General features: G+C 38.4%; 1 protein-coding gene across 3 annotated transcripts in view; it reads right to left on the reverse strand.

The window, feature by feature from the left end:
- ABCC8 (ATP binding cassette subfamily C member 8) overlaps nt 1-25,806 on the reverse strand; it is a 73,005-nt gene that overhangs the window by 38,014 nt on the left and 9,185 nt on the right. For all 3 annotated transcript variants that reach the window (XM_015631483.1, XM_015631488.2, XM_015631485.1), the window contains exons 4-14: nt 24,943-25,109; nt 23,444-23,686; nt 22,399-22,587; nt 17,614-17,778; nt 15,577-15,732; nt 9,939-10,073; nt 8,803-8,965; nt 5,150-5,190; nt 4,708-4,853; nt 504-609; nt 172-282 (exon numbers count right to left, since the gene is read on the reverse strand). In XM_015631483.1, coding sequence (XP_015486969.1) covers nt 172-282; nt 504-609; nt 4,708-4,853; nt 5,150-5,190; nt 8,803-8,965; nt 9,939-10,073; nt 15,577-15,732; nt 17,614-17,778; nt 22,399-22,587; nt 23,444-23,686; nt 24,943-25,109 — 1,622 coding nt within the window. The remainder of the gene's footprint in view (nt 1-171; nt 283-503; nt 610-4,707; nt 4,854-5,149; nt 5,191-8,802; nt 8,966-9,938; nt 10,074-15,576; nt 15,733-17,613; nt 17,779-22,398; nt 22,588-23,443; nt 23,687-24,942; nt 25,110-25,806) is intronic.

The raw sequence follows: 25,806 nt of genomic DNA on the forward strand, positions 1-25,806 counted from the left end.
ACTAGTTAATTCTTAAAAAGGAAGACAGATACAAGAAAGGTGGAGGTTAATTTCTGACAAGTGCATAGTTCACACCAAACACTGGTTCTTGAAACTTGAAACTGCCATCAGAGTACAAAAGTGACTATTAGTGAGCTAATATAAGTGCTATTAGAGTGACCTTCATATCACCTTTACACAAAAATCATCTGCTTCTGTGATGTTAATGGGTCTTCTCATGTGAGAGCTGTAATTGTTCCAGTCCTCCCTGGCAGGCCTCTTGCGGTTCACAACCTTGAGTGGCTGTGCAAAATCAGAAAGACAGAAATAAGCACTAATTGGTGGCAGTATCAGCAAAATTCCCTAAACCCTAGCAACCATAGTGTGAATGGTACAGTTCACGGTATTAAAATAGAGGTTTTGCAATTGCAAGAAATAATCAGTAGGAAATGGAGAAGTGAAAAATTGATTCTGGGTACAAATGACTGCAGCCACTTGACTGGCAATGAGACAGCTTTACTCACCACTGCTTGGTACTTGCTGTGATTATCTGCACTTCTTAGCTCTGAAGATTTATCATGCTCTTCTCCAATTTCTTCACTTGACAGGAATTCACTCAATTTCTGCACACTGAAAGGGAAAAATCCCCACCATCACACCTCAACCTTGGAAGTAACAGTTTTGTTCACTGCAATGTTTATTACAGAGCATCTTTTTTGATACTTCAGCTGCTGTCTGCTGCACAGTTTGTTCTTTAGTTACAGGCGTATGAAAATGTGCAATGGGAAGTTATTGCAAGGAAGCTTTCAAAACCTATCCTGCTGTCCATTAACAGTGACATTTTAAGTTTGTGCAGATGTTCCTCAAGTCTTGTCTCTTCTGACACCACCAGAGAGATCTCACATAAAGGTTTTTTCAGGCATTTGGTGGGACACAGAAGGGCTACAACAGTGGCTTGTTTTGAAGTCACTCACCAAAGTAGAATTAATCCCCTTTATGCTGATCAAGTGTGGCCCAGTCAGTCCTACTGAACAGGCTTATGAAAGCTGTACACTGTGAGCCAAATTCAGACAGCTATGGTGAAATATGATGTGCATAAGATAACTAGATAAAGGAATATATCTTAACAGAATAGTTTTCAACAGATGAGATATAAAAGGAAACCTGACAACCAGCAACAAAGAAGAAGGCATAAAATTCTCACTAGCTGCTTCAAGATTTAATTAGCTATAAGATAATGTGCCTTTATGAAGACATTTAACAGATCAGAGCACCAATTTTATCTCTGTACCTGACTTTATAAAATATGTCTAATCTACTCACAGGGACAGCAAATGAAATTTGTGAAAGAATGGGATTGAATCACGAACTCAACATCAAAGGAGCTCAATTAGCTGGAAATAAGTTAACTATCAGTCTTCAAAATGATAAAGTGCCAGAAGGCCTAAAAATAAATTTATGGACAAGAGCTGAAACAATTTATTTCAATGTTTAGCCTTAGGCCACTGGTGAGAAAGAGGAAAAACAATGTCACTGAAGCACTGTGATCTGTGGTGATCTGTTAGGATGCCAATCTTATAAAATAAGAATAAACCTGCCAATTATTTTGTTCTTTAGAAGGAGACTTAGTTTCTTCTAAGAAGCTTGGGAGATCCCCCACTGATGCCAAAACATTGTTGGATCCAGGCATTACTGCCTGAGGCAGACTCCCTGCACAGCTAACACTTGTCCTGCAAGCAGAGATCAAAGTCACCTGGGCACTCCCTAAGACAGAATTGGTTCTAGAGTTTTTCTGTCAACCTGCCTGATAGCTAATGGCAGCTGAGGACTGAGATCAGTGGATCTCTTAGTGGATTCAGTGGAGGGAATTTAGCTAGAGCAGGTACTACAATCTCAGTAACAAAAAGTAAGGGAATAACAATTTGGGATGGGATAAGAGATGTAATAATTAATTTGGGATCGATTTTTGATCAGAATTACTGAATGGGAAGGTTTTTTATCTCAATGGAAGTGATCAGAAGCTCCATTGTTAGAGATACTAATATCTATTTGCACAAAGCTCTGGAAAACAGGGCTAGGAATCTTATCCTTTTTGTTCGGTGAACCAAACATTTAAAAGAATATTTCAAACGTCTTTAAATGGACCAAATAATGGTTTAGATGCTGCCTATATGGACTTGATATGCAGCTGCACCTATGTTCTCTGCATGAAAATGACACTGATATTTGAGAAATTGCTCTGAAGACAGAAGGAGCAGACAGTGAAGTCGCCCATGTATCTGCTCCAGGGCCTAGAGGGGTAGGAACAGAAGACAGCAAACATCCTCAGACCATGCATATCCAAGCAAAACTATGTCTCTATTAAGCTGTCCAACAATTTGATTTTATTCTCTAGGTGTGTACCCAGGTGTCTCTACTCTCTGCAAACCTCTGCCCAATGCTCTGCATAATTCTAGAGTCACTGCTCCTGAGGCATCTACTGAAGAAACACAGTAGAGCTGTAAGAAAAATCTTGCTAGAGGCAACAGCTCTTGTTTCAGGATGCCAGACTGTTCAAAATTCTTTAAGAGTAGAAAAAGGACGTTCTCTGCAGAGCTCTTGCTGACAGCACAATTCCAGTATTCCAATATCTCCACAGGGGAACTTATTTTTAAGCCACAGAAAGGACATATTGATTAAAAGATGGTTATTTGCACAGCTGACTGGAAAGATGGTTTGATATTAAACCCAGTAAGAGACATAATGCCACCTCTTGCTGCTTAACAGTTGCTGATTGAAAATTGTACACTGCACCCTTTGTCCCTGAAGATTCACACTGAAGAAATACATCAATTGGCCTCTCAGTTTTAATTTTCAGGGGCAGAAACGCTGCATATATTAAAAAATACCGAGAACACCACTATACAAAGAGGTATCAGAATTTGTCACCTTCCTAAAGGCTTTGAACAGTTGCTCCTCTCAGAAGCAGACACCCAGGCCCATAACTTGGAAAATTTTCAGGGGTCCTATGTGGAACAGAAGCTTTAAATCTGTCAATCACACAGGGGTTCTGAGTGTGTCAATGACAATCCATGGGGATGCTTTGCAATTGGGCATAAGTCTTATGATTACAGATACTGACAAGGTCATTGATTGATATTCTTGTCCTTGGTAGCATCAGGCATCGAAGACTGTAGCCAATACTAATAGAGCAGGGTTTTTGAATTGCCTAAGAAGCAAAACCAGTAACACTCTCTTACTATCCTTTACATGCTGGTTTCACTGCTGGATCATCTTCTGCTCCACTTAATCTTTTTCTGTCACTCTAGAAGCTGTTTTGCACACTTGCTAAAACCAGCTAGATGATCTCAGCCTAGAAAGCTGAAATACAACTTTGCCAAGTTAGGTCACCTTTACCTGACCTTATTAGCAGGAAGGTGTAACCATAGGACACAGTTGCAGCAAGCAAACAATAGCCCTGCTCAATGGGTGCAAACTTGACTGTCTGCTTTTTAACATCTATTAAACTATTTAAGCAAGCACATCTTTGCATAGTTTGAAAATATCTGGGACATGCTTCCAAAATATTCCTCTGAAGGCTGAGGTACTCTAGAGAGAGCAGCACCAGCAGCACTATGGAGCAATGCACTCTGGAACACTACCTGGGTGATACAGACAGCCAGGAAGGCAAGGATGATGTCAGCTTCGTTCCAGAGTTTGATTCTTGTCTGCACAACAAATGGCAGGGCAGCTGCCTGCCAACATGAAGCTATCTCCAGAATAACCCATGAAGAACTCCCAGCTAGCAACAATTAATATTTGGCTGATACTAATTGCTCTCAAGTTGTTCCTGTGGCATTAACAAGCACAATTCATTTGCAAAGAAATCCTTAGACAAGCCAAAATAAATGCCCGTTGGTAATAGGCAGTGTCAGTGTGGACTCCCAGACACTTTGCTGGCTGTAATCTTTGCATGACAATTTGCCATGGCTCTAGGGACTACCACAGTGGCTGCAAAACATTTCCTGCCAGCTGCTGATGCTCTCAGATTTCACACTCCTTAGGAGAGAGGACACAGCTGTGACTTTGCACTGTCAGGGAATTTTCAAACACTGAAGGCAATCTTAGCCTCCTGCTGCAGTCTCCCTTCCATCTCCAAAGCAACACAAAGGCAATTATGCAAGGGCTGGTATCCAGTCCCATAGTTTAAACAAGCTTGTCAGACAGCTTCGTTGGAGGTCATAAAGTTTTTCTATTAAAGAAGGAAGACCAAACTCTGCTCAGGTAGAGTTACACTGCACATGAAAAAGCATTGAGAATCTGTTGATACTCAAAATCCCCAGTGAAACAGCAATTCCAGTGGTTGCTATTTGGTTAGCTTTTGAACACTCAAAACTAAGATGTTCATCAGAAAGTAAAAAAGTTCATCAAGGCTGGATTAGACATTTAGTCATTAACTTACTGTGACTCTTAGAAGTGATTTTTAAGTTTTTTTTTGTTTGCTTGTTTCAGTCTAACTCTGCCCCAACAGGCAGCTGAAAAACAAGAGATACATGCTGTAACACATGCCCTTCTGTGATTACCTTTCACCCTTCTACATGCTTGATGGAGGTTAAAAAAGTTGGGGAGCAGTTTACAAGAACAGATAAATAATCACCATGCTATTTCTAAACTTGAAATTGTAAAATGAGCAATGGACACATTCTCAGAAACTGGGTAGGTGGTAGATATTAGTTTTACAGTTCTCACCTTACTAATGCTTTGACAGTGGATCTAACCACACTTGAGAGCAGGAATAATGGAGACACAAGGATATGAAACAGGGAGAGGGAGGCAAATGCCACTGATGGGGAGAAGTCAGCCTTTCTTGTCAGATGAGCATGGACAACAAATGTCTACAAAAGAGACAAACATCACCGTCAGTGCTTTGCCATAAAGAAGGAAACAGACTTCATATTTCATGAGCATTTAATTTACAGAATCTTAATTCATACTCTCGTAACAGGCTGAGGGATGCATGCTCTGGGCTGCTTGTGGTCCCAGAAGGCAAGCGTGCATTTTCCATTCTCTCCCAGAGGAACTACAAATGTGTAGCAGGTTTGCATCCTGTTCTCCTCCTTCCCCAACTCCACAACCCTTATACTTGAAAATGCACTCATAATTAACACTATTTAGAAAAGTCCATACTTACTATGAGTACAGCTGCAATTGGTATTGCTGCATTCATAAAGACTGTGAAGGAAAACATGCAAGAACATTTAGAAACAATTTTCATTCTGACATTCTAAATGCTCAAATACTACTAGCACTGCTTTGCAATGGGGTTTTCTACACTCTTACCCTGCATGTACATCTTACCCACCCCTCTATCACAACCTGAGGATATTATTTAATCATCACCTTTTCATTTTGACCTTCACTCAGCTTTATTTCAAGTAAATAAATGACACAGATAAAGAATATACACTCTAGAGCTAAAATAGAACTCAGATATAAGGAACATTCAAACAGTAAAAGCTCTCCCCAGTTCATCTGAAGTGTCACTGTTTGACTCCTCTGGTTGACTGGCCATCCTTTTCTCAGCATAAACCCCTGAAGAACTCTATAGTGTCAGGTATTTATTTTGCCTATGTTTAGATGACCTTTAATGAATCTTCAAACATATTCATGAATTCTGTACTCATGCTTATATAAAGTAGTGGAGTTATTGCATGTAGCTCTAATTACCCGTCAGAGAGGAGAATTTGAAAATACAAGTATGTTAGTGTGTGTAATCGCAAAATAAAAGCTTAGGCTTTGAAAGACACGTATGAAAGTCTAGAGTCAGAGCAACATCTTTACACCTCACCCCCAGAAAAAAAACAACATATTTTTCTGAGAAAAATGTTCTTTTTGTGTTGGAACACAAAGCAGACTCTCATAGCTCTTTAATGGTTCTACTTCCTGACCAGTTTTCACACTTTGTATCAACTCAAGGTAGTTACAAACTACCTTGTAGTAGTCTTGCTGTACCTACAGCACAGAGACTGTAAAGAAGTTGCTGCCTGCAACTCTTTCTTTCTGCATGCCATTAAATCCTTGCCTTTGCAATGTGCCTTTGAGACTGCTGCAGTACATGGGTTTGCTTTTAGGGATGAATCCAGTGAGAGAACCTAGCAAAGCCAATCAGCTTCTCAGAGATGGTTCCTACTCTACTCCTGTCCACAGTACAAGATCATACCTATCAAACAGGAAGCTGGATGGAATAAATATCTTGTAGGGTTGGGCAAAGCTTGCTGCAGTTAAGACATCTAAACTACTTGGTGGCTTCCCAAGAAGCTGATCTCAATTTTGCTATTATGTGAGATCACAAGATCTCACGAGATACAAGGACTTCAAACTTCTTTCAACCAAACAAATATAAGCCATTGGAATCTGGGGGTTGCTTTCCTTTTTTTTATTTTTTTTTCCCCAATTATGTGAGTGTCCAGAATAAAAAAAGTGTTTTCTAAAATAACTCTATTTTGCAGCTAATGCTTTATGTTCAATTAATTTTAGTCAAAAGGACTCTGTTACTGGAAAAAGGTGGGACTAAAAACTGGGAAAAATGTTCAGTTGGTCTGGATATTTTTATAACAGTAACCACTGTTATTTTCCTCTGAGAAAGCCTAGAGTTCTTTTGCTTCTGACACATTAGGTGAAAAATCATAGAAGTAGGAAAACCACTCCTTTCTTTCTCTGTCTTTCCTGATTTTTAATGTTTACTAAATCCTGTAAAGATGTCACCCAACTTTCATTCTGGCGGGGACATTTAATTAAAATACAGGAAGAGGTAGCTTTTATAATAGTTCTTTTAGTACACATGAATAATTCCGTATACATTTAGTCTGGATGCTGGCACAGGGGTGAGGCACATGAGATCAAATTTCCATGTGGTTTTGAAATGGAATTTCCTTGTAGTCTAGCCAACACTGTCCTGAAATTTGTAGGTATATTTTCTGCAATCCAATGCAAATCTATTTTTTATGAATAAAATAGCTCCAACCACATTCTTTATTTCTGTTAACAGCTATGTGTACATAGAAAAGTATTTCAGAGTCTATTCAACACTCTGTTAAAAGAACCATATATACATAAAAATCTCTTTTTTGGTTTCTTAGTGTTCTAGGATGTCTGACTTTCTCTAGACCACAAACACATAAAATCGTGGTCCTCTACTGCCTTTTAATTTTTTTTTCCCCTAAAGAAATTAAATCATGTGTTCACTACAATATTAGCTAATGTGTTTTGGACTGATTATGCCTCTCATAATTATACTTAAGGTAAGAAAAAAGAGCAATTTCTCCTGTATTTATATTCCGTTTTTAGTCTGACAAAGTGCAAGTTTGTAAAGGTAAGTGTAATTCTGCTAAAGTCTGAAGGTGTAAGGAACTCCTAGGCTGTAACAGTAAGAACCTTTATAAGCCAAAATTATAAGCACCATCAACATAAAGCTGCACTGCTTTACCCCAAGCTGAGAAGTTATGCCCTGTGTCCTGCACATACCTAAATATCACACAGAATACAAAATAAGAGTGCAACTGCAAATTTGGAATATTTCAAGGAGCATCAGTAAATATTTAAAGTTTTTCTAATAACACAGATTCTTATGTCATTGCTTCACAGGATAATCAGTACCGCTGAGATGAATACACCTTTCCCTAGCTGTTGCAAATGAATCTGTGAGGATTTAAAATCCCATAAGCCTTCATAGCCCTACAGCTGAACCCTTGGCCCTGACTATAAATAGATTTTAATGCCACATGAAGCACTGCAGACAAAGGGAACTCATGTATGTTGATCTGGGTGTAAGACAGAGTTTCTGGTCTTGCAGCCTGCAGCTAAATTCTGTTTTATGTCAAAGCAAAAACTCCTCTCCAAGCCCACAGTACTTAGGATCACCAGGGAGAAATTCTGGTCTCAGAAGACAATGAATACTTCAATTTAACATCAGTTAAATTCAGTGGGATCATGATCTTTCTCTTAGAGTACATTACCTATGTACTACCTAGATGATAAGAACTAGGCTTCCTTCTCATCCCAGGAGATATTTGTACAGGCACCTAGTAGTGCTCAAAAACTTCTTGCTAAAATTTTCCATTTCGTTACTATCTCACAGATTATATATTCTTAAATTTGATTTTACTAATTATTTCTAAAGTGTAGCAGTTATATAGCTATTGCACATAATCTCCTCAAATATAGAGTTCAATTTGCTGTAAGTCTTTTTAAAAGCACAATGAAGTCTTAAAGCAGTTTGAACAATAACAGGAGAGGAAAGGATCTGGATACAGAATGATCAAATGGCCAGGATACTCATATTTTTCTTTCCAGGATACAGAAATGGTCTTAAGAATCACTTATTTTAACAAGAAATCCAAGTTTTGAGTAAGAACATGTAACTATTGTCTGTTGGAGCCTCAGTGCAAAGACAATGCCTGACACATATTTGTATACTCTGAATTGTGCAAAATGCAGAAAAACCCTCAACAAATAAATTTCAACATCAGCTTCCTCTTGGATGCTGTGTTCTAGAAGATAATATTGCTGTCTAAATATAGTCTGTGAAACATTTGTCCCTTGAAAGCTTTTGTCCAGAAAAAGTCAATTCCTTGAAGTACTAATTTTGTCTTTTAGACGTATTTCCCATACAAGCAAAGTTCTACAGAATTAAATGGAGGATCTGACTAAATGGAAAGTGAGGAGTACAGATCAGAGCCTAAAGCAACTGAAATTATCTCGACCAAGAAATGGTAAACTCATTAGCAGCTGATAATTCAGTAGCACTTAGCTGAGCAGTGGATTACAATGAAGGAACAGACTTACTGGATATGGAGGTATAAAGAGCAAAAGACTTGAGGCTAGTCATTTCTTTTTGTCTGGTTTCCTCCACGCTGCTGTGAAATATGTGCTCCCAAGCATAGAGTTTAAGGAGCTTAATGCCTCGAAGCATTTCATTTGTTTTCTTCAGTCTCTCGTTGGAGTACTCCTGCAACATTTACACACACATTTACCTGAAGTGTACAATAAAAACACTGGTTCTCTAAGCATAAGGATGACACAAAAATTATAAGCAGCCCCTTTGCACACTGCAGACATTATATCACAAACAGCACTGCTCCCATCTGCAGGAATTTCTAGGTGACACTGACTCTATGATCACTGTATGATTGGATGCAAGAATGAATGCTGTCCACATTTCTGGAAGGGTGCATACTATTGATGGGAAGGAATTCCTCTATACACAGGAAGATGCACAAATAACTTTCATTACTACTACCCATGATCTGTGGTGGAAGAGATTTCAGCAAGCTCTGGCTCCATTACAAATTCCTGTGGCTTCCTTGGCAGAGCAACAGTTGCTGAAAAGGGGAATAAGGTTCAGAGCAGCTGGGCATGAGAATACCAATGAAGCAAGGTAATGTTTTCAGCAGTGATGCAGGTGATTCAAATTATAGACAAACCAAGTGAGGGATCAAGGAACAGCTTGTGACTTAGCAGACCTCTAAGCTCCCCAGTTGAGGCACACACTGTGGGAGTTAGGACTGCATAGAATTTGTTTAAATAAATCCATCTGATAGATTTCCACATCTGGGGTCTGGGTTTGGGTGCAGCATTCATACTTTCTTTCCCCTTGGACAGCTTGCCCTGCACAACTCACTTATTTGTGCACTGCCCAAAGCTACTTTAGTCAATGTCTACTGATCATCTAGATTTTTAAGTTGGAAGGTTTTTGAGTTTTTTTTGCTCTTAGGGAACCATACGTGCTGAAAAATATAAACCCCCAAAAAATGTACTGCTTACACTCAGAATCTCACATTCTTGAATGTGGCATGTTTGAACACTATGAAAAGTTTGAGAAGCAATTCTGGGTCAACATCCATGGTTTGCTTTGTAACTCCAACCAATGCATAATTACCAGATATGATATTTATATCACAAATGAGTTTGAAGACACTTACCAACGTGCTTCGTTGGGCTTGTGAGAGTTTTGTTGCTACAAAGTACTGGACAGGTGCAAGGACTATGATTACTGCTGCTCCAATTAAGGCACTGATCCCAAGAAGATAGTAGAGCAGAAGAACTCCTACAATTATCTGTTGGGATAAAAAAGGGTGAGGGAAAGATCCTGGCTTCACTTGGGGTATTCACCACAAAGACCAATTTCAGGGTAAGGGACAATGTTCAACCAACAGCAGCTGCAGTTACAGCCACCCCAAATGTCCCAAGTTCAGCACTGCTGGCACAGCCAATGTGATCAGTCAGGGCTTCTCTCAGAGACCAGATGCCCACCCAGTGCTCCTCCTCAGCCCGGGAATTCTCTCTATTTCTGTTTCTGTATTTCTCCCCATTACGCACAGTAAAATAAAGTTTTACAGGTTTGTGTATCTTCTATAATTTAACTCTCAAAACTATTTAAAAGAACTTTATTTAAAAATAATGTTTAGAAAAACAACTTTAAATAAAACTGAATTTAAAAATACTTCCAAATAACACATTATACCACTGAGAACACTCACCTCAGATAATCTCTGACATAAACTGGACCTGTTTTAAGGATCTACAGTGCCAGACACACAACTGCTTTTGAAAAAGGGTTACAGAAACAGTGTAAAAAAATAAAAAAAAAAGCTTCCTCTTTTGATAAGTAAGAATCTGGAGAGAAAGCCACAGTCTGGATGGAGATGATTTACTGTAAGCAGCTCAATAAACACAAACAATACATACAAGCTACCAAAGTTAATCATCAGTATTGTAATGACTGACTCCTGAACAATCTGCAACATGGACAATCTAAGTATTTAAAACTGTAAGCTAATAAATCAGTCAGAAGACACAGGGATAGAAAGTTAATTTCATACATCATTTCCCTTAATTAAAAAATCTAAATAATTGGATATTTCCTTAAAGTACTATCTACTATTCTTGCTATGTTTGTACACTCTCATAACCTTCACAGAAAGTCTCACATCATTTCAAAGCTCAATAGTCATAGGCCTTTTTCCACACATTTGTATGAATTGTCTGTTTACATGAAAAAAATGAGTTTGTAGTTTCTACATTTCCATCAATTTAAAGCACAGAGAGAAAAAAGATTTTTTTTTTTTACTTAGGAACCCTCTGATGTCTCTCTACAGCTAAACTGTACTAAAACACAATGAGCCACAGTATTGTCTTAGAAAATATGCACTGACATGAAAGTAAAATCCCATTGTATATGCCCCACAAAACTAGTAAGAGGCAAGGTAAAATTGCAAATTGAAAAAATATATCAGTGATGAGTAGTTGAGCAATCTGCTTCCACCTGAAGTCAGGAAATTAATGAGTGTCTGAAGCCAAACCAAACACACAAGGCCTCTGCCAGACACCCCTGTCAGAGCTCTCCTCCTTAACACAAAATGGTCTTGGTCTTTACCAGTCAAGACTTTCCCTCCCAACTGCTTCATCATGTGCAGATGCTGTGGGCACTCAAAACACAGGAAAGCTTTGAACAGTGAGAAGCCACTGCAGAATGATGACTGCTGGTTTTCTTGCTTTCCCTCACTAGTGGGTTGATTGTCAAGGACATTGTGGGACCACCTGGCTCTAAAAAGAAAGCATCAGCTTCTCCCATAGACAAGGAGAAAGCTATCCCACAGCTGGATCCTGAGGGAGTTGCTAGCCCACAGCTGCTTTTCCAACCCTCATCCTAGCTACTGAGAGGGTCAGTCTTTGCAACAAAAACCCCATGTTTCCAATAGGTTAAAAATTACCCCATTTTCATCTTTATAATGTGATAATACAGACAAACTTTTGAAATATGTTCAGCATGTATGAGGAAAAAAAAAGTGAATTGTATCTGAAAAGAGCTGAAATGTTATTGAACATAATTCTATATCACATCACAAAGTACAGTCAAGAATAAAGAGTACAAAGATAACATCTGAGCTCTGGAGGCCAGCATCTGGCAGATGGGATGGCTCTCATTACTCTTCCTGAGAAGGCAAAAATCATATCTAAAAAAACAAGTCTGTGTAATGAAACACTGATTCTCTTTCATCAAAATCCCAAAGCTGTTCTCTGCTAGAAATATATATCAGGAGCAAAAAGCTCACCAATAGCTCTGGTTTTGTCTCAATTATTTATTGAGGATGGCAAATACTTTCAGCCAGAAACTGCTTTGTGGGCAGTTTTGAAAGAGACAAATGTCCTTTCATTATAAGTGTAAGCTATCCCTACCAATGAGCCAGAGATATGAGAATACAGGATTTTTTAATAATCACAATGAAATCAAACAAGGGTGTTTACAAAATGGAAGCATGGGTGGAAGGCCTTTATAAGGCCTCATTTTGCTCCCAGGGTTTGAGCCAGACCTACTGAGGGCATCTTTCAACTGGTTGGCATTCCTGGGCCTCTTCTCATGGATTTCAATAACTTTCAAACAGTAACTAAAGGCAATGATAAAGCTCCCATTGACTCCAGCCAGAGCAAAGATGGGGCTCAAATTATCTTTACTGTATAGAAAACTAACTTGTCATGAATGGCTATTACAAAATCTACAGCAGATGCTGAAATGTTGATTGCTAGATTAAGAGCTACAAAACCATTAAAAATCTGTTTTAAATAATAATGGAGTTTGCACAACGTAGTATTAGCCATCTTTCAAGCAGCCAGTAATTGTTTTCATTGCCTCAGAAAACAAGGTACTGAATGAATGCTATGGAACAAGGTTTTGAAGAAGCCTTTGTGACCAGTGTGACTCACTGATTTTGGCAAGGAGCACACCGCTCACAAAACAGGAGCATGCTCCGGCACTGATCGTCCTCATCTGGTAAGGAGCATCACAGGGGGAATTTTAATGCAATTAATTGTATTTTCTGCAGGCTGTCAGGAAGTCTCTATGAATCTGTGACTTCTGGCACATTAGATCAAAATGTTGTTACAGAATATGCAATGGAATTGGATTAATTCTCTGTTGCACTAAAGCACTCTCTATGCTGATCTGCCAGAGAGGTCTTAGAAAATAAGTGTACATGAAATTGGTAGCTTGTACATAGTTTGTCTATAATAACTGATATCCTAGACACTATCATTAAGTGGGTGGACTCTTCTTAATGCTCCACAGCTTTTCAGCACTATCATTTTAGCAGTCTAGAATCACTGACTTCTAACTGTGCTTCCCATAAAAGGAATGAAAATACTCTGATATCCAAATGATTACCAACAAACTGCCAATATGTAACCATATATAATATATTTCCTCTTAATTTATTTTCACTGTAATTATCTTCTCTTTTTCAATTAGACATCAATATTAGGACATATTCCTTGATAATTTCCACCCCTACTTTAAAATAATCTGGTTCCCATTTTTCCTCCCCCACCCATAATTTTAGGGAAACCATGCCAAAAAATAAGTCAAGTTGCTTTCTGGAAACATCTAGATGATAACTACTATATCCATAACATTCCCTTAATTCGAGAAACATGGCAGTTTAAAACATTTTGCTAAGTTCCTCTAGAGCAGATCAGAAAAGCTAGTCCATACCTCTTCTGCAGGAGTAATACACTGGAAGAGAAAAATGCATTTATACTGTGTGAAAGCAGCCACACTGTGACCTAAATATAGCCACAATCACCTTCAATCTTAATATTTTAACAGGTATGTTTTTATACATCTCACACATGTAGAAATCACAGTTAAAAGAAGCCACCAGTATGTAAACTAATTGTTTACACCTTAATATGCTCACTACCCTGATCAGAGGCTTTGCACAAGCTTCATGGAGCTAACAAGAGTTTTATCAGAGATTCAGACAGATTACTTCTTCCTCCATGTCCTACTGCAGTCTCAGAAGCAATCTACCCCCACTACCACAGCTACTAAAAAATCTGTGGTAACACAGCAGGTTTCAAACATGTGGCAAAAGTGTGAAGATTCAGGGTATTTCAGGAAGACACTTACTGGTTTTTCAGAGAATGAATATTCCCCAAGACTGAGACTACACAAGAGGATACAAGATGAATCCAAAGACTCACTGTAACTGACAATAAAAAAGGACCTGCACTTCCCCCTCCCATCGCCCCCCCCGCAAGTATTTTCCTCACTGAGGGGAGAAAACCTCAGGGCAAATAGCTAAATCAAGCCTTTTTTGCCCCCCCCCTTCCCCCCCCCCCCAGTTGAGAAGTTAATTTGGTTTATCACAAGACCAGATAATTTGAAGAGGAGTTGCTCATCTGCTCTGTAGCAGCTTGACAAAAACCCCTTGTACTCAACAGGAATAATTACAAAATCCACTCAATTTTAGTAAATATCTTTATTGTCAGAAAAAATCCTGATGGCCAGCAGTCTAGCACCTCACTCTTTGAAAGACATTCATACAGTTTACCCAGTTATCTGAATGGCTAACTTTTCTTTCCAATTCCAAACTTTTCAGTGTAATTTTCTTACAAGCTTAACATCTTACAGAAGAAAATCACTAGAATAAGATGCTGATAGACACATCCTAATCAACACCCCTAAAACCACATTATAAACTGCCTGGAAATACGATCTGCCAGTTGCACTCTATATACAGTCTCATGAAAACCATTTAATTTTTGGACAAGGGCAAGCAACCCAAAATGCAAAGCTGTTGGATAGATTACTTGGGGGTTTCTGACTTGCACACCACTGAAACCAGCCTCTGTGTGGTGCTGGAACCAAACTACCTTTGTGACATGAACACAATGAAGTTTTCATCATGTTCTTGAAACTAAATCATACATCTAAAAAATATCAAATTCACCAGTAAGTGAATTTAAACTCTACTGCCTCTTCTCTTTATATTTAATGCTAGCACTGAAGCACACCCAACAAAAAATGCAGATGGAAGAAGGCAGAAAGACTTGCAGGGAACTGAGTATCAGATGAAACTTCATGCTTTGCTGTCAGTTTTTTCAGAAAATTCTTAAATAAAAGTATAGGGTGATCCAAATGGGAAAGGAGACTGAAGGGATCAGATTGGTATTTAGATACAGGAAGCCAAAGATACCAGAGGACAAAGCAGCAAAACAATTTTGCATAACAAATATGTTATAACAAAAACAAAAAAACAAACAACCAACCAAAAAACCTCACAAAACAAAAACAAGCAAACAAACTCACAAAACCAAACCAAACAAAAAAACCCAAACCAAAACAACGACAAACTGTGGATTCGTGATCCAAAAACCAGCAGTAGTTTCAAGGGATGTCCAAAGGTTCATCTCTACATTATCATATTTATGTTACTTCTCTTGCTTCTGCTGGGATTCAGAAGACAAATGATTGCAATATCTTCCAGTTAACTTCCCTGATGTAAGAAACGAATGCACTGCAATTCCTGCTGCACCCTATAAATTCTTGTTACAAACGCAAACAATTTTTGGCAGCAGTCAAGATACTAATACAATCATAAACACCTAAAGTCACAGATGTGGAATCCATTACAGGCAACGTTTCTAAATGTTAATAGCTTGAATTTTTATTTCAAGTTATTCTTTAACTTCTTTAATAACCCCGCTTTGATAAAACTCCCATGCATTGAACCACCATAGACTGACATGCATCAAGAACAAAAGCACATTCAATCACCTTACCTGTACTGGCATAGCCCACAGGTTAGGGCAGAGGAAGAAGAACCACATCAGCTGATTTGTGTCTATGGCAACCAGGTTACAGATCTGGCCTGCTGTCATCTCCCCCATAGACATGTTAGAAGTTGAAAGCTGCATAATTTTATTGTATATTTTTGTCTGGAAGAGAGATCAAAAGGTACTAGCATACAGAAATAAAATGAGACTTCTAGCTCCATCTAAACTTCAGGCCCAACATGCTGAGGGAAAACAATATTTCCAGTAACTTGAGTGAAGAGAATAAGGTTTGGCCTTTTACGTTACTTCATAAAATTCAAAGCTACTATTCTTCACTGATAAAAAACACAGGGCTGTTACCTGCATCGTGGTTGTCTAAGTATTCCATTTTTACAGCCCTGTGCATCAATAAGTGAATGAAACCTTTATGCCCAAAAATGCCCAAGAAGCACATTAGCAGCTATGATTTAAACCTCCAGCATCTTCACAGAGAACCCTTCCTGTAACTAACACTAAGATATTATTAGATACAATAAATAATCCTCAATGTATTATAATCCTTGATATTTTTCTCTGGCAACTGATTAAGGTCCCATCCACCTCAGAACAATGTTCCTGGCTGATAACATTGCTACATTTTGCTTAGAGAACCCAGTCCCATTACAAAGGTTAATTCACAGACAGCAAATGTCACAGGTACAATTCTGTACTGAACTAAGCAGTTGCCTCAGTGCAGAATCAGGCACCAAGCATAAAATAACTTAGTACAGAATAACGAAAGAATACTTTTTCTGGATAGTTTGGTAAAAATCAGACACGATACACTCAACAGTGTCAGATTTACACAGGAAGAGAGAAAAGATTTAAAGAAAAAAACATAGAAGAAAGTAAAAAAATACTGGCACAGAGACTGCCATTAACAGTGATCTGCTGCTTAGAGTGCTGACTTAGAATTTTCCAATTTGAATAGTCCAACTGGTGTTATCTGGACCTCTTATATCCAGAGCAGCAAATACAGAGCTCTTCTTAAACAAAATTTATTTAGCACTGTTGTCCAACTATTCCCCTTTTGTACTTTGGTCCTTGTATTTTTCAGTCATTTGCAACTCTTCCACTCGATCCAAGTTATGATTGGGGTTTTTTTTCCCATACTTTTGGGTCAAATTTTTCTTCCTGTAGAATTTTTCTACTTCATTCTAGTCAGGCAAAACCAATGGATGAAATCCAGAAGTCTGTCAGCTGACAAGTGCTTCCAAGTGTAAGATCAAAAGAGAATTAAACAATTAGGCTGCTATTGAAAGCATCCATCCATCACGGAGACTCCCCACAGCAGCCATGCAGCTCACGGGATAAATAGTGTAACTTATAGGTCACACTAAGCCTGGCTTTCATGCTGTCACAGGGTAGGTTTCAGCCAGTGCCTCTGGCAATCCCACACTGTAATCTTACACCAAATCCTCTCATTTCCAGGCACAGAGCTTTGTATGCTACATCAAACTTTGATCTGTAGTTGTCAGTTATACAACGATTACAGACCCCATTTTTGCAATCTGACTTATGCTCAGTGCTTACAGATTCCACTGTGCCTGGCAGATTTTGTGGCATGACCCATGGAATCAAACGCTACTTCATGCATTGGGAATACAACCTCTCCTTCTGTCCAAAATATATTTACAATACATTTTAAAGATGTTTAATTTGCATGGGATGTGACATTATCAAAAAATGCCATTGAGATGGGACAGGTGCAGTTCACACTTAAACTACTTCAAAAGTTACATTCAGTTGTACTGTCATCAAATTTTTACTTAAAAGTAAGAAGACATACAGCATTAGACATTAAAAATAAACTTTTATATAAAACCATCAAAGTAAGATGCAAAGGAAACAGAACTCAGGGCTAACACAATTTCTAACAGCAATGGTACATTCAATACATTTCACTTCAAGAGAAGAATTTCAGAATGTAACAACTATATAACTTATATTGACAATTAATGCTTCTGAGGGTGTGAAAAGGTTAATTAGTAATATATTGGGTACCTGTATTGCACCTCTCAAGTTGATTCCTGTTTCAATAGCAACATAGTACGATGCTTGCAGAAATGTCCTCTGCAGTAGAAGGGCAAAAAATAAGAGCACAGCCAAAACATAAGCATTGGACAGGAACTCTTGCGATGAAATGAAGAAAACACCAAGAATTTTAGTCTATAAAAAGAAAGAAAGTTAAAAATCAGGTGCAATGGTAATTTAATGCCCTGTTTTTCATAATTAATGAGCAGAGATAATCACAGTTTATTACTTTGAAAGTGCTCCCAACCTTGTCTGAAATTTCAGTTTATCACTTCAAAGAAACAGTCTCCTAACATGCCAACTCAGTGAGCTTCACGTAGAAGCAAAATGACATTTATAGGATTTCTATTATCCTTCCAAAACTCTAGGACATGGAATAACTCCATATGGTCATTTATTAAAAGATGTGCACTGCCCATCATCAGAAAGGAAAAGTTAACATCCTTTGGGAAAAATTACTCACATTATTTCAACACCTCAGGTTACCAAACACTAAAAATGACCTTCAGAACTTTAAAAAAACCCAAAACTCCCAGAACCATGCAAATTATTTTGGCCTGCAGCATCTTGTTCATTTTTACATATGGTCATTACCTTGTAGCAAGCTCAGGAGGTCACCAAAGTGCATTTTGAATCATGTCTACAGTTTAATGGGAAAACTGTGCATTTATTTCATATTATATTTAACAAGCTGACACCTCTGGTGCCACAAGTTGAGAAGTTGTCTCACCATGGGAAACCTTAATTCTGTAATTAAAACGTCTCCATCTTCCTCTTTCTCCTCTAGGCTTCTTCAAAACTTTGATTGCTGGATTGTGCTTCTATTAAAGGCACAATTAGCAAGAGGACTCTTTCTGTTCCCTTTCAGAGAGATTCTTGCCATTTACACTCCTGCTGTATCCCTTGTTCAGCACATTTTTTCTTGCCTACATAGTTTCTTTGCTGTTGAAGTTTTCACAACTGCTATAACACTTAATCAGCTATATTTCACAAACTCGCAGTGTCTGTACATTTTATTAGATCTGATCTGCACCTTGCAGTTAATGTCATTAAAAACCCCATATGGCAAGTTCATGAAGAGGCAAAATTTAGTTTTTAAAGCTGTTATTTTGGCTGAGCTAGCTGGAAAAGGAACAACCTTCTCCCTACTCTTATTAATACTCAGGTTGCTCCAACTTGCGCACTTCTGTTGCTTAATGTGCAGTAGCTGGGGAGCTAACAGGATTTCTTCCTGAGACAATTCAAATCACTGAGATAAGAAAATCAGCCCAGGAAAAAAAATAATAGGTCAAATGAACCAAAAAAACCTCCCAATCCGTGCCAGAGATAAAGCAAAGGAGAAAACAGGAGCAGAGGTAACAAGGAATGTAAAAGGAGGAAGATTTTAAAATCTGCATTAAGTGCAAAACTCTGAACAATTACAGTACATGTCAGCAATTATAGTTCAGATAAAGAGACATTTAACTGCTAATTTACCTATTGCACCCAAAAGGGATTTTAAAGCCCTAGTTTATTACTTATCCCATAGCAATTCAAATAGGCTACAGCAGCATTTTATACTACAAATAGTCTATAGTAGAATAAAAATGAGTTTCTCTCCCAGATTATTTACAGTCTTACAAGTTCAGGTTTTCAGTGCTGTCCTCCATGCACATCTGGCCAGTACTGCTCATCTCTGCAGATAATACTACTTTTTACTGTATGTAAAAGAATACATTTGTTTTCCACAACCATGTTTGCCAAATCATGCTTGTCTAGCAGCAAAATTCTGGTGCAGCACTCATTCCCATCAAAACATTATATAATAGACAAGGAGGGAAAGTGAGATGAATATTCTCATCCTTTCTTTTAATACTCCCTTGAGGGAAAAGGAGGACAAACACAAACATAAAGAGCACACACTTGATGATAGCATCAAGATGTTTGCCAAATTTCAGAGGCATTATGAGGCCATTATGGCTTACTGAGCATACCTGTGTTTAAGCTACAATAGGTGTCTACACACACGTCAGCCTGTAGGAAACACAGAAATACCTGAACACTTCCTGAACCTTTCACATATAAGGCAAATAACCTTGTTCAAGAAATTGATGGAAATAATTAGAGGTTTTATTTTCAGAAATAGCTTTGGGAATATCCAGTGTTCCACCTTCCTGACAACCTCAGAGTAACACCAATTCTTAAAAATTTCTCTAACAAGTAAAAGGTTGAGCAAAAAGTTGATATTTAAATGCACAGACTCTAGACTCACGCAATCTTAATGTCAATACTGGGCCCTGTGACTTCTAGAGCTTTTTAAATAATGAATTTGCTGCATCTCTGCATGTGTTATGTCAGCAGCTACTCCTAATACTGGAACTGCTAATCCTAACGTTGCAATGTGGAAGATGCTACCAGCAAACTATAAAGGTTATCATTCTGTCAGTCTCTTCTTCAGTGTAAAATGATTAACACTTAGAGAAATCCGTGTCATAGGAACATTCTGGGATGGCCATAAATATTGATACTGGAGTTATAAATAAACATGAAGAGCACGACAGAATTTAAGATGCTGTCGTGCTCTAACTACAGCACTAACTAGAGCAGTTAATACTGCCTGTGACACCCATGTGATCTGAGTTACAGCTCCACAGTGGGTTATATCTGTCACAAAGGACCTGAGGAACAGAGCAATTATTCTCTTTGCCTTCAGTTTCACAAAGAGCATTTGTTTGAAAGATGCAGTTGACTCATTACAACATCTTAATCTAAACTATTTAAGACGCAAATGGGAACACTCCTAGCAGTAGAGCTGGTGTATTTCTTTCCAAAATAGACCAAGTTGGTTAGGTATGTGAACACACATGGGTACGCTCCTGAACATCCCAGACAGCCTCCAGATAATTTGAATAGAAACCCTTCATTAGAAAGATATTTCATCTAACCCAGCAAATGCAAATTTCAAACATAAATGTAGCTAGACCCTTACCAGAAAAAACAATGTCAAAACATAAGGAAAAGCCTTTTGGAGACATTTTAGCAAAGCTAAAATACATCCTTAAGTGTCACTCATGGACTACCACCATCAGTGAATATTGCTGTTAGCTGATCCCAAACTGGTGTCAACAGCAACAGTTGGGTTACTGCTTAGCTAGTGAGTGAGAATACCAGGCTGGATGGAGCTCTGCTTAGAGCCTGACCAGACACAAACTTTTCTTTTTTCCAGAGACACACTAACTGACACTTTTATAGGAAAATTTAAATAGGAAAATTAAATAGGACAATCTGTAAATTATATCAAATCACAATTTCAGCTGAAACAGTGTCCCAAACAAATTATTGAAAAGCAGAGCTCAAGACCTTCCACAGTACTTTCCTGCATTATAGTCCTATAGTTTCAATTTTTTCATTTCCTGCGTTAACTGGTTTCCATTAAACTATAATAAAACTTGCTATAATAAAGCTTCCAAATATTATGATAAGGATTGCAAAACAGACAAACAGTTAATTTTAGCCTGAGGCCTTTGTTAAATTTTCTGCACTGCAGCTGATGGACTTCAATATTTACAGTGGACCTAATCCAAAATGTACTTGAACTAATGGGTATATTTCCATTAGTGTCAACAGACTTTAGAAATAGTCTTATATCAGACACTGAGCTGCAGAAATAAACTGATCTATCTTGCAGAAATCCAGCCTGAGTGACCTCACCTTATAATGAGAAGATGCTTTCTGAGTTACATTTTCATTTTAAGTTAATCAAGAAATATATCTGCTTCCTCTTGGACAGCATTCATTTAAATAGCATCCTTCAAAAGTATGTTTCAGTTGATCTTTCAAAACTATCCTGCCCAAAGACACTAGAGGGAATTCTTGGTCACAGTTAAATTACTTGGCATTTCATGATGATGACAGAACTCTGGGTCAGTCCTCTTAGGCACCCCTCATTTTTGGAAATGAAAAGGCAAGTCTATTAAAAACACACTTTTCCTTTCTGATAAACACTCGATCACATAGTTGATTCAATCTTTACTCAAGACTGAACCTAAATTCCTTATGATATTGATGGGATTCTGGATATGCTTCACTTCACTTCTGGTTCTCTCAAATGAGGTTATTTTCCAGAATGCAAGGCTGGCTACATGCATGGCTCACGTATTTTGCCCCCAAAAGAATCACAGAATGGATCAGGTTGGAAGGGACCACTGGAGGTCATCTAATCCAACCTCCCTGCTCAAGTAGGGTCATCCCAGAGCACATGGCACAGGATTGCATTCCAACTGGTCTTGAGTTATCTCTTGCAAGGGCGACTCCACAAGCTCTCTGGGCAACCTGTTCCAGTGCTCAGTCGCCCACACTTGGAAGTTTTTCCTCATGTTCAGGTGGAACTTCCTGTGCATCAGTTTCTGCCCATTGCCTCTTGTCCTATTGCTTGGCAGCACCAAGCAGATCCTGGCTCCATCCTCTTGAGACCCTCCCTTTGGATATTTGTATAATTTGATGAGGTCCCATCCCAGTCACTTCTTGAGCCTGAACAGGTTCAGCTCCCTCAGCCTGTCCTTGCAAGAGATGCTCCAGTCCCTTAATCACCTTTGTTGCCCTGCACTGGACACACTCCATCACAGTGTACAAGTGGGTTTCAGGCAGTACATTCACAATGGCACTTCCAGCATTCACAAATACAGTGCAGAGTCTCTTTCCTTGCTGAGGACAAACAAAACAGAGCCACAGCATCACTTCTTCCACTCCTCTCTTTTGATGACATTTTGACAGTACCTGTGGGCGGATGGTGTTATTTCCTTTTCCAACGTTGTGAACAATCCCAGAGATGCAGAGTGGCCCAGCGAATCCAAGCAAGTCAGCCAGAATACGGAATGTGCTGCTGAGAAGTAAGGGTCTTCCGAAAGCACAGCAGAGAGCACGCCAAATGGATCTGGATCCTTGGGGAGATGATGATCTTTTGTTCTGGTCAATATTAAATTAAAATTAGTAAGAATTATGTTATACATTAACCTCAGGTCTGATAAATCAGTGGTATTTTTATTATTGCTTTAATTAATTTATGATAATTTGTAATCTCTCAGGTAGAAAGCAGAGGAACTACAGCTACTGTTTCATTTTACAGAGTCAGAACAAAGCAATAATTTGCACTTTCCTCCACAAAAAGAATCATGATTTCTTTCCTACCATTAGTAGGAATTGAGTAAGTGTGTTGTTTGTGGCCTACTGAGGAAGGAAAAAAAATAAAAGAGGGAGGGAAGTGACCAGTTTTTGTTCTATGGTGAACACAGAGATTGGAAGCATACACTTCTTAGGCAGGATGCAAACAAGTTCTCTTAAAATCCTGTATAACCTCAGCTCCCCCTGAGGAGTGAAAATTAATTTGAGCTGAGGTTGTTTCAGTCCTGAACTCTCCTATGGACAAGCTATAACTGAAATAACATGGAAAAAAAATAGCCCTGCAAGGCCTAATTAATACTGACTGTATAACTGAATGTTTCTGGGGTCTTATTAGGGGGAATAATGGTGTTCAGTGAACACAGTCCACGATTCCTTTCCCCATGAAAATGGAGGCCGTGCCAATTTTACACCCATTTAACCAGTAACAGGTTTGACATGCATGTTTGATTAGAGAAAGTTCATTATTTGTACAAGGTAAAACTGAGAATGTGGTCTCTCGGTATATGGACTGCTATGCCAACGAATACTTCATTTGCATCTTATTTGTTTATATCGCTTTGTGTCATGCTTATATGATAAAAAGTAATGAAAAACACAAACTCTGAGTAAGTAGGCAGACATAATTCCATGCTTTGCATACCTTCTGTGCCTCAAAGGCCTCATTAAGGAGAATGTAATTGGTCAAAGCTCTCATAGCAATGGGAAGCTTGCCTATGGTTTTCAAATCTATTGGTTTCTTATGGGCAGTCTTGATGAATGTGTTCATCCACCAGTATGTTCCTTTGGATAACAGATTCACAAAGGGCTGCAAGAATCGGACACCAAGATCCTGGAGATCCTCAGGAGGTTTAACTTCTTTAGGAGTTTTGAAGAAAACATACCTCTGAAATACAGAAAAATGCCAGCAGAATCATGGCAAATGTGCAGAAAATACCAGTGCACAAAGAATATATAAGGACATTGCAGAAAATGAATGAAACAGTTTCTTAAAAGACATTTAAGTATAACCAATACAGCAATTGGTTTCCCCAGGTACTGAGGATAATCAGAGGCATCCAGTCTAGAAATAAATAATTATCATTCACTATGACTGCTTATGGTGCAAAAATTTGTATACTTGTAGGAAAAAAACCCCACCTTACAGAATCAGAATCATCATGGTTGGAAGAGACCTTCAAGATCATCCAGTTCAACCACCAAACCAGAACCACCATAATCATCCCTACACCATATCTCCAGACACCTCTGGAACACTTTCAGAAGTGGCAACTCCGTCACCTCCTTGGGCAACTTATTCCAGTTCCTGCCCCCTGTTTCAGTGAAAAACTAATCTGAATCTCCACGGTACAACTTAAGGCCATTTCCTCTTATCCTTTCAGTCGAGACATGTCAGAAGAGACCGACCCCCTCAATTATTTAAACACTACAGCCCCAGCATTGCTTTGAGTTCCAGGCAGCACAACATGAGACATGGGAGCTTAGGCACAGCCCTGAGGTTATCACTGGGTTCATCTCCCACACCACATTTCTTCACATTTGTTGGCTCAGAACATGGAGCTACTGGTGCTGCAGCAAGAAAATTTACATGGGAATATCTCTTTCCCTCCTAAATTTAATTTGTGCACAGTTGGTGAGTGGCAGCTGAAGGGAACTTTGGCATTTATGTATCCAGCCGTCTCCAAAGTCTCAGTTTAGATTATGACTGCAGACACTGCAGAGGGAAAAAAAATACAGCTTGGAGGAACCCCAGTAGCCCAAATAAATCACTTATTGTAATTGTCTCCTGGAATTATCAGTGTGTCTAAGATTCTACCAGTCTTCTCTTGCATGAGAAATACTTGGCTGTCATGACTGAAACAGAATAACTTAAAAATTTACAGCAAACTCAAACAGATGAAATTGATCTTAAATTAACAGCAACAGAATCTGGCATTTTTTTAAATTACAGATTCATCTGGCCTAGTAAAATAGTATTAACCTTTGATTGTCAAATAGATTTCTATTTCTAGCTGTATTTTTCTTTCTCCTTTAGTAATGCATTTTACAGGAAGTACCTAGAAAAGGGAATAAAAAAAGACAAATAACCCAAAAAACAACAAATAAAAACCACAGAAGGAGACTTCTATCATAGTTACTTACCCTCACCCTAATGACATTGATTTCTACAGCTAGTAGCATTCCATAAAGAACAACCAAGAGTCCTGTGAGGCAAAATCGAAGCTGAGAAAATCCAACCCCATTATCACAGAACTTCACAAATTTGATGGTTTTAGTTATGAAAGCTAAAGTCCAGTAGAACAGCAATGCTGTAGAGAAAAAACAAACAAATTAACCAGCTCCACAGTTGCAAAAATATATAATGGCATTGTAAAATATAATTAAGGAAGAATCCAACAAAGTGCATAAAACCAGAGAGTGGCCTTTCTCATGTCAGACAGAAGCCTAATTTAATACAGCAAACATTAAAATATTAAGATAATGTTAGTTCTAAATGCCTTTTCTATTAGATTTAGTGATATTTCAAAAGTTTTACAAATTGAAGTCTGCAGAAGGAAGTTTCATCTGTTGTAGACATGTGTCCACATAATCAGCTGAAGGGAAGTTGTTGCTCCAAAAGTGAAGGTGCCTGTGAATAATCATCTTCAGATTTGGTTAATGCCACAATACTGCTATGAATGTAGCTTGGAGGAAAATTCTGTGTGGATCTCTGGGATGTGTCAGGAACAGATATCAAAATACTTTGTCCAAACTTCTGCTGCACTATCATTCAACACAAATTCCATATGTAATTCACAATGTAGCTCAAACAGTCACATCAGGGAAGGATATTCTGGAATTCATGGAATAAAACTGACACTTTTTAGTGTTCTACAAAACCTATTGTCTCAAGGTGTTCATGCTACAACAAGCCACAGATAAATAATCCCTGTGATAAGCTCTGGTGACTTGGAAGCACTCTCCATACCACTCACCACACCATAAGGCAGCTCCTGTTCCCTGTTC

The sequence above is a fragment of the Parus major genome, chromosome 5, assembly GCF_001522545.3.
Source record: "Parus major isolate Abel chromosome 5, Parus_major1.1, whole genome shotgun sequence".
In the NCBI taxonomy this organism is placed as follows: Eukaryota; Metazoa; Chordata; class Aves; order Passeriformes; family Paridae; genus Parus; species Parus major.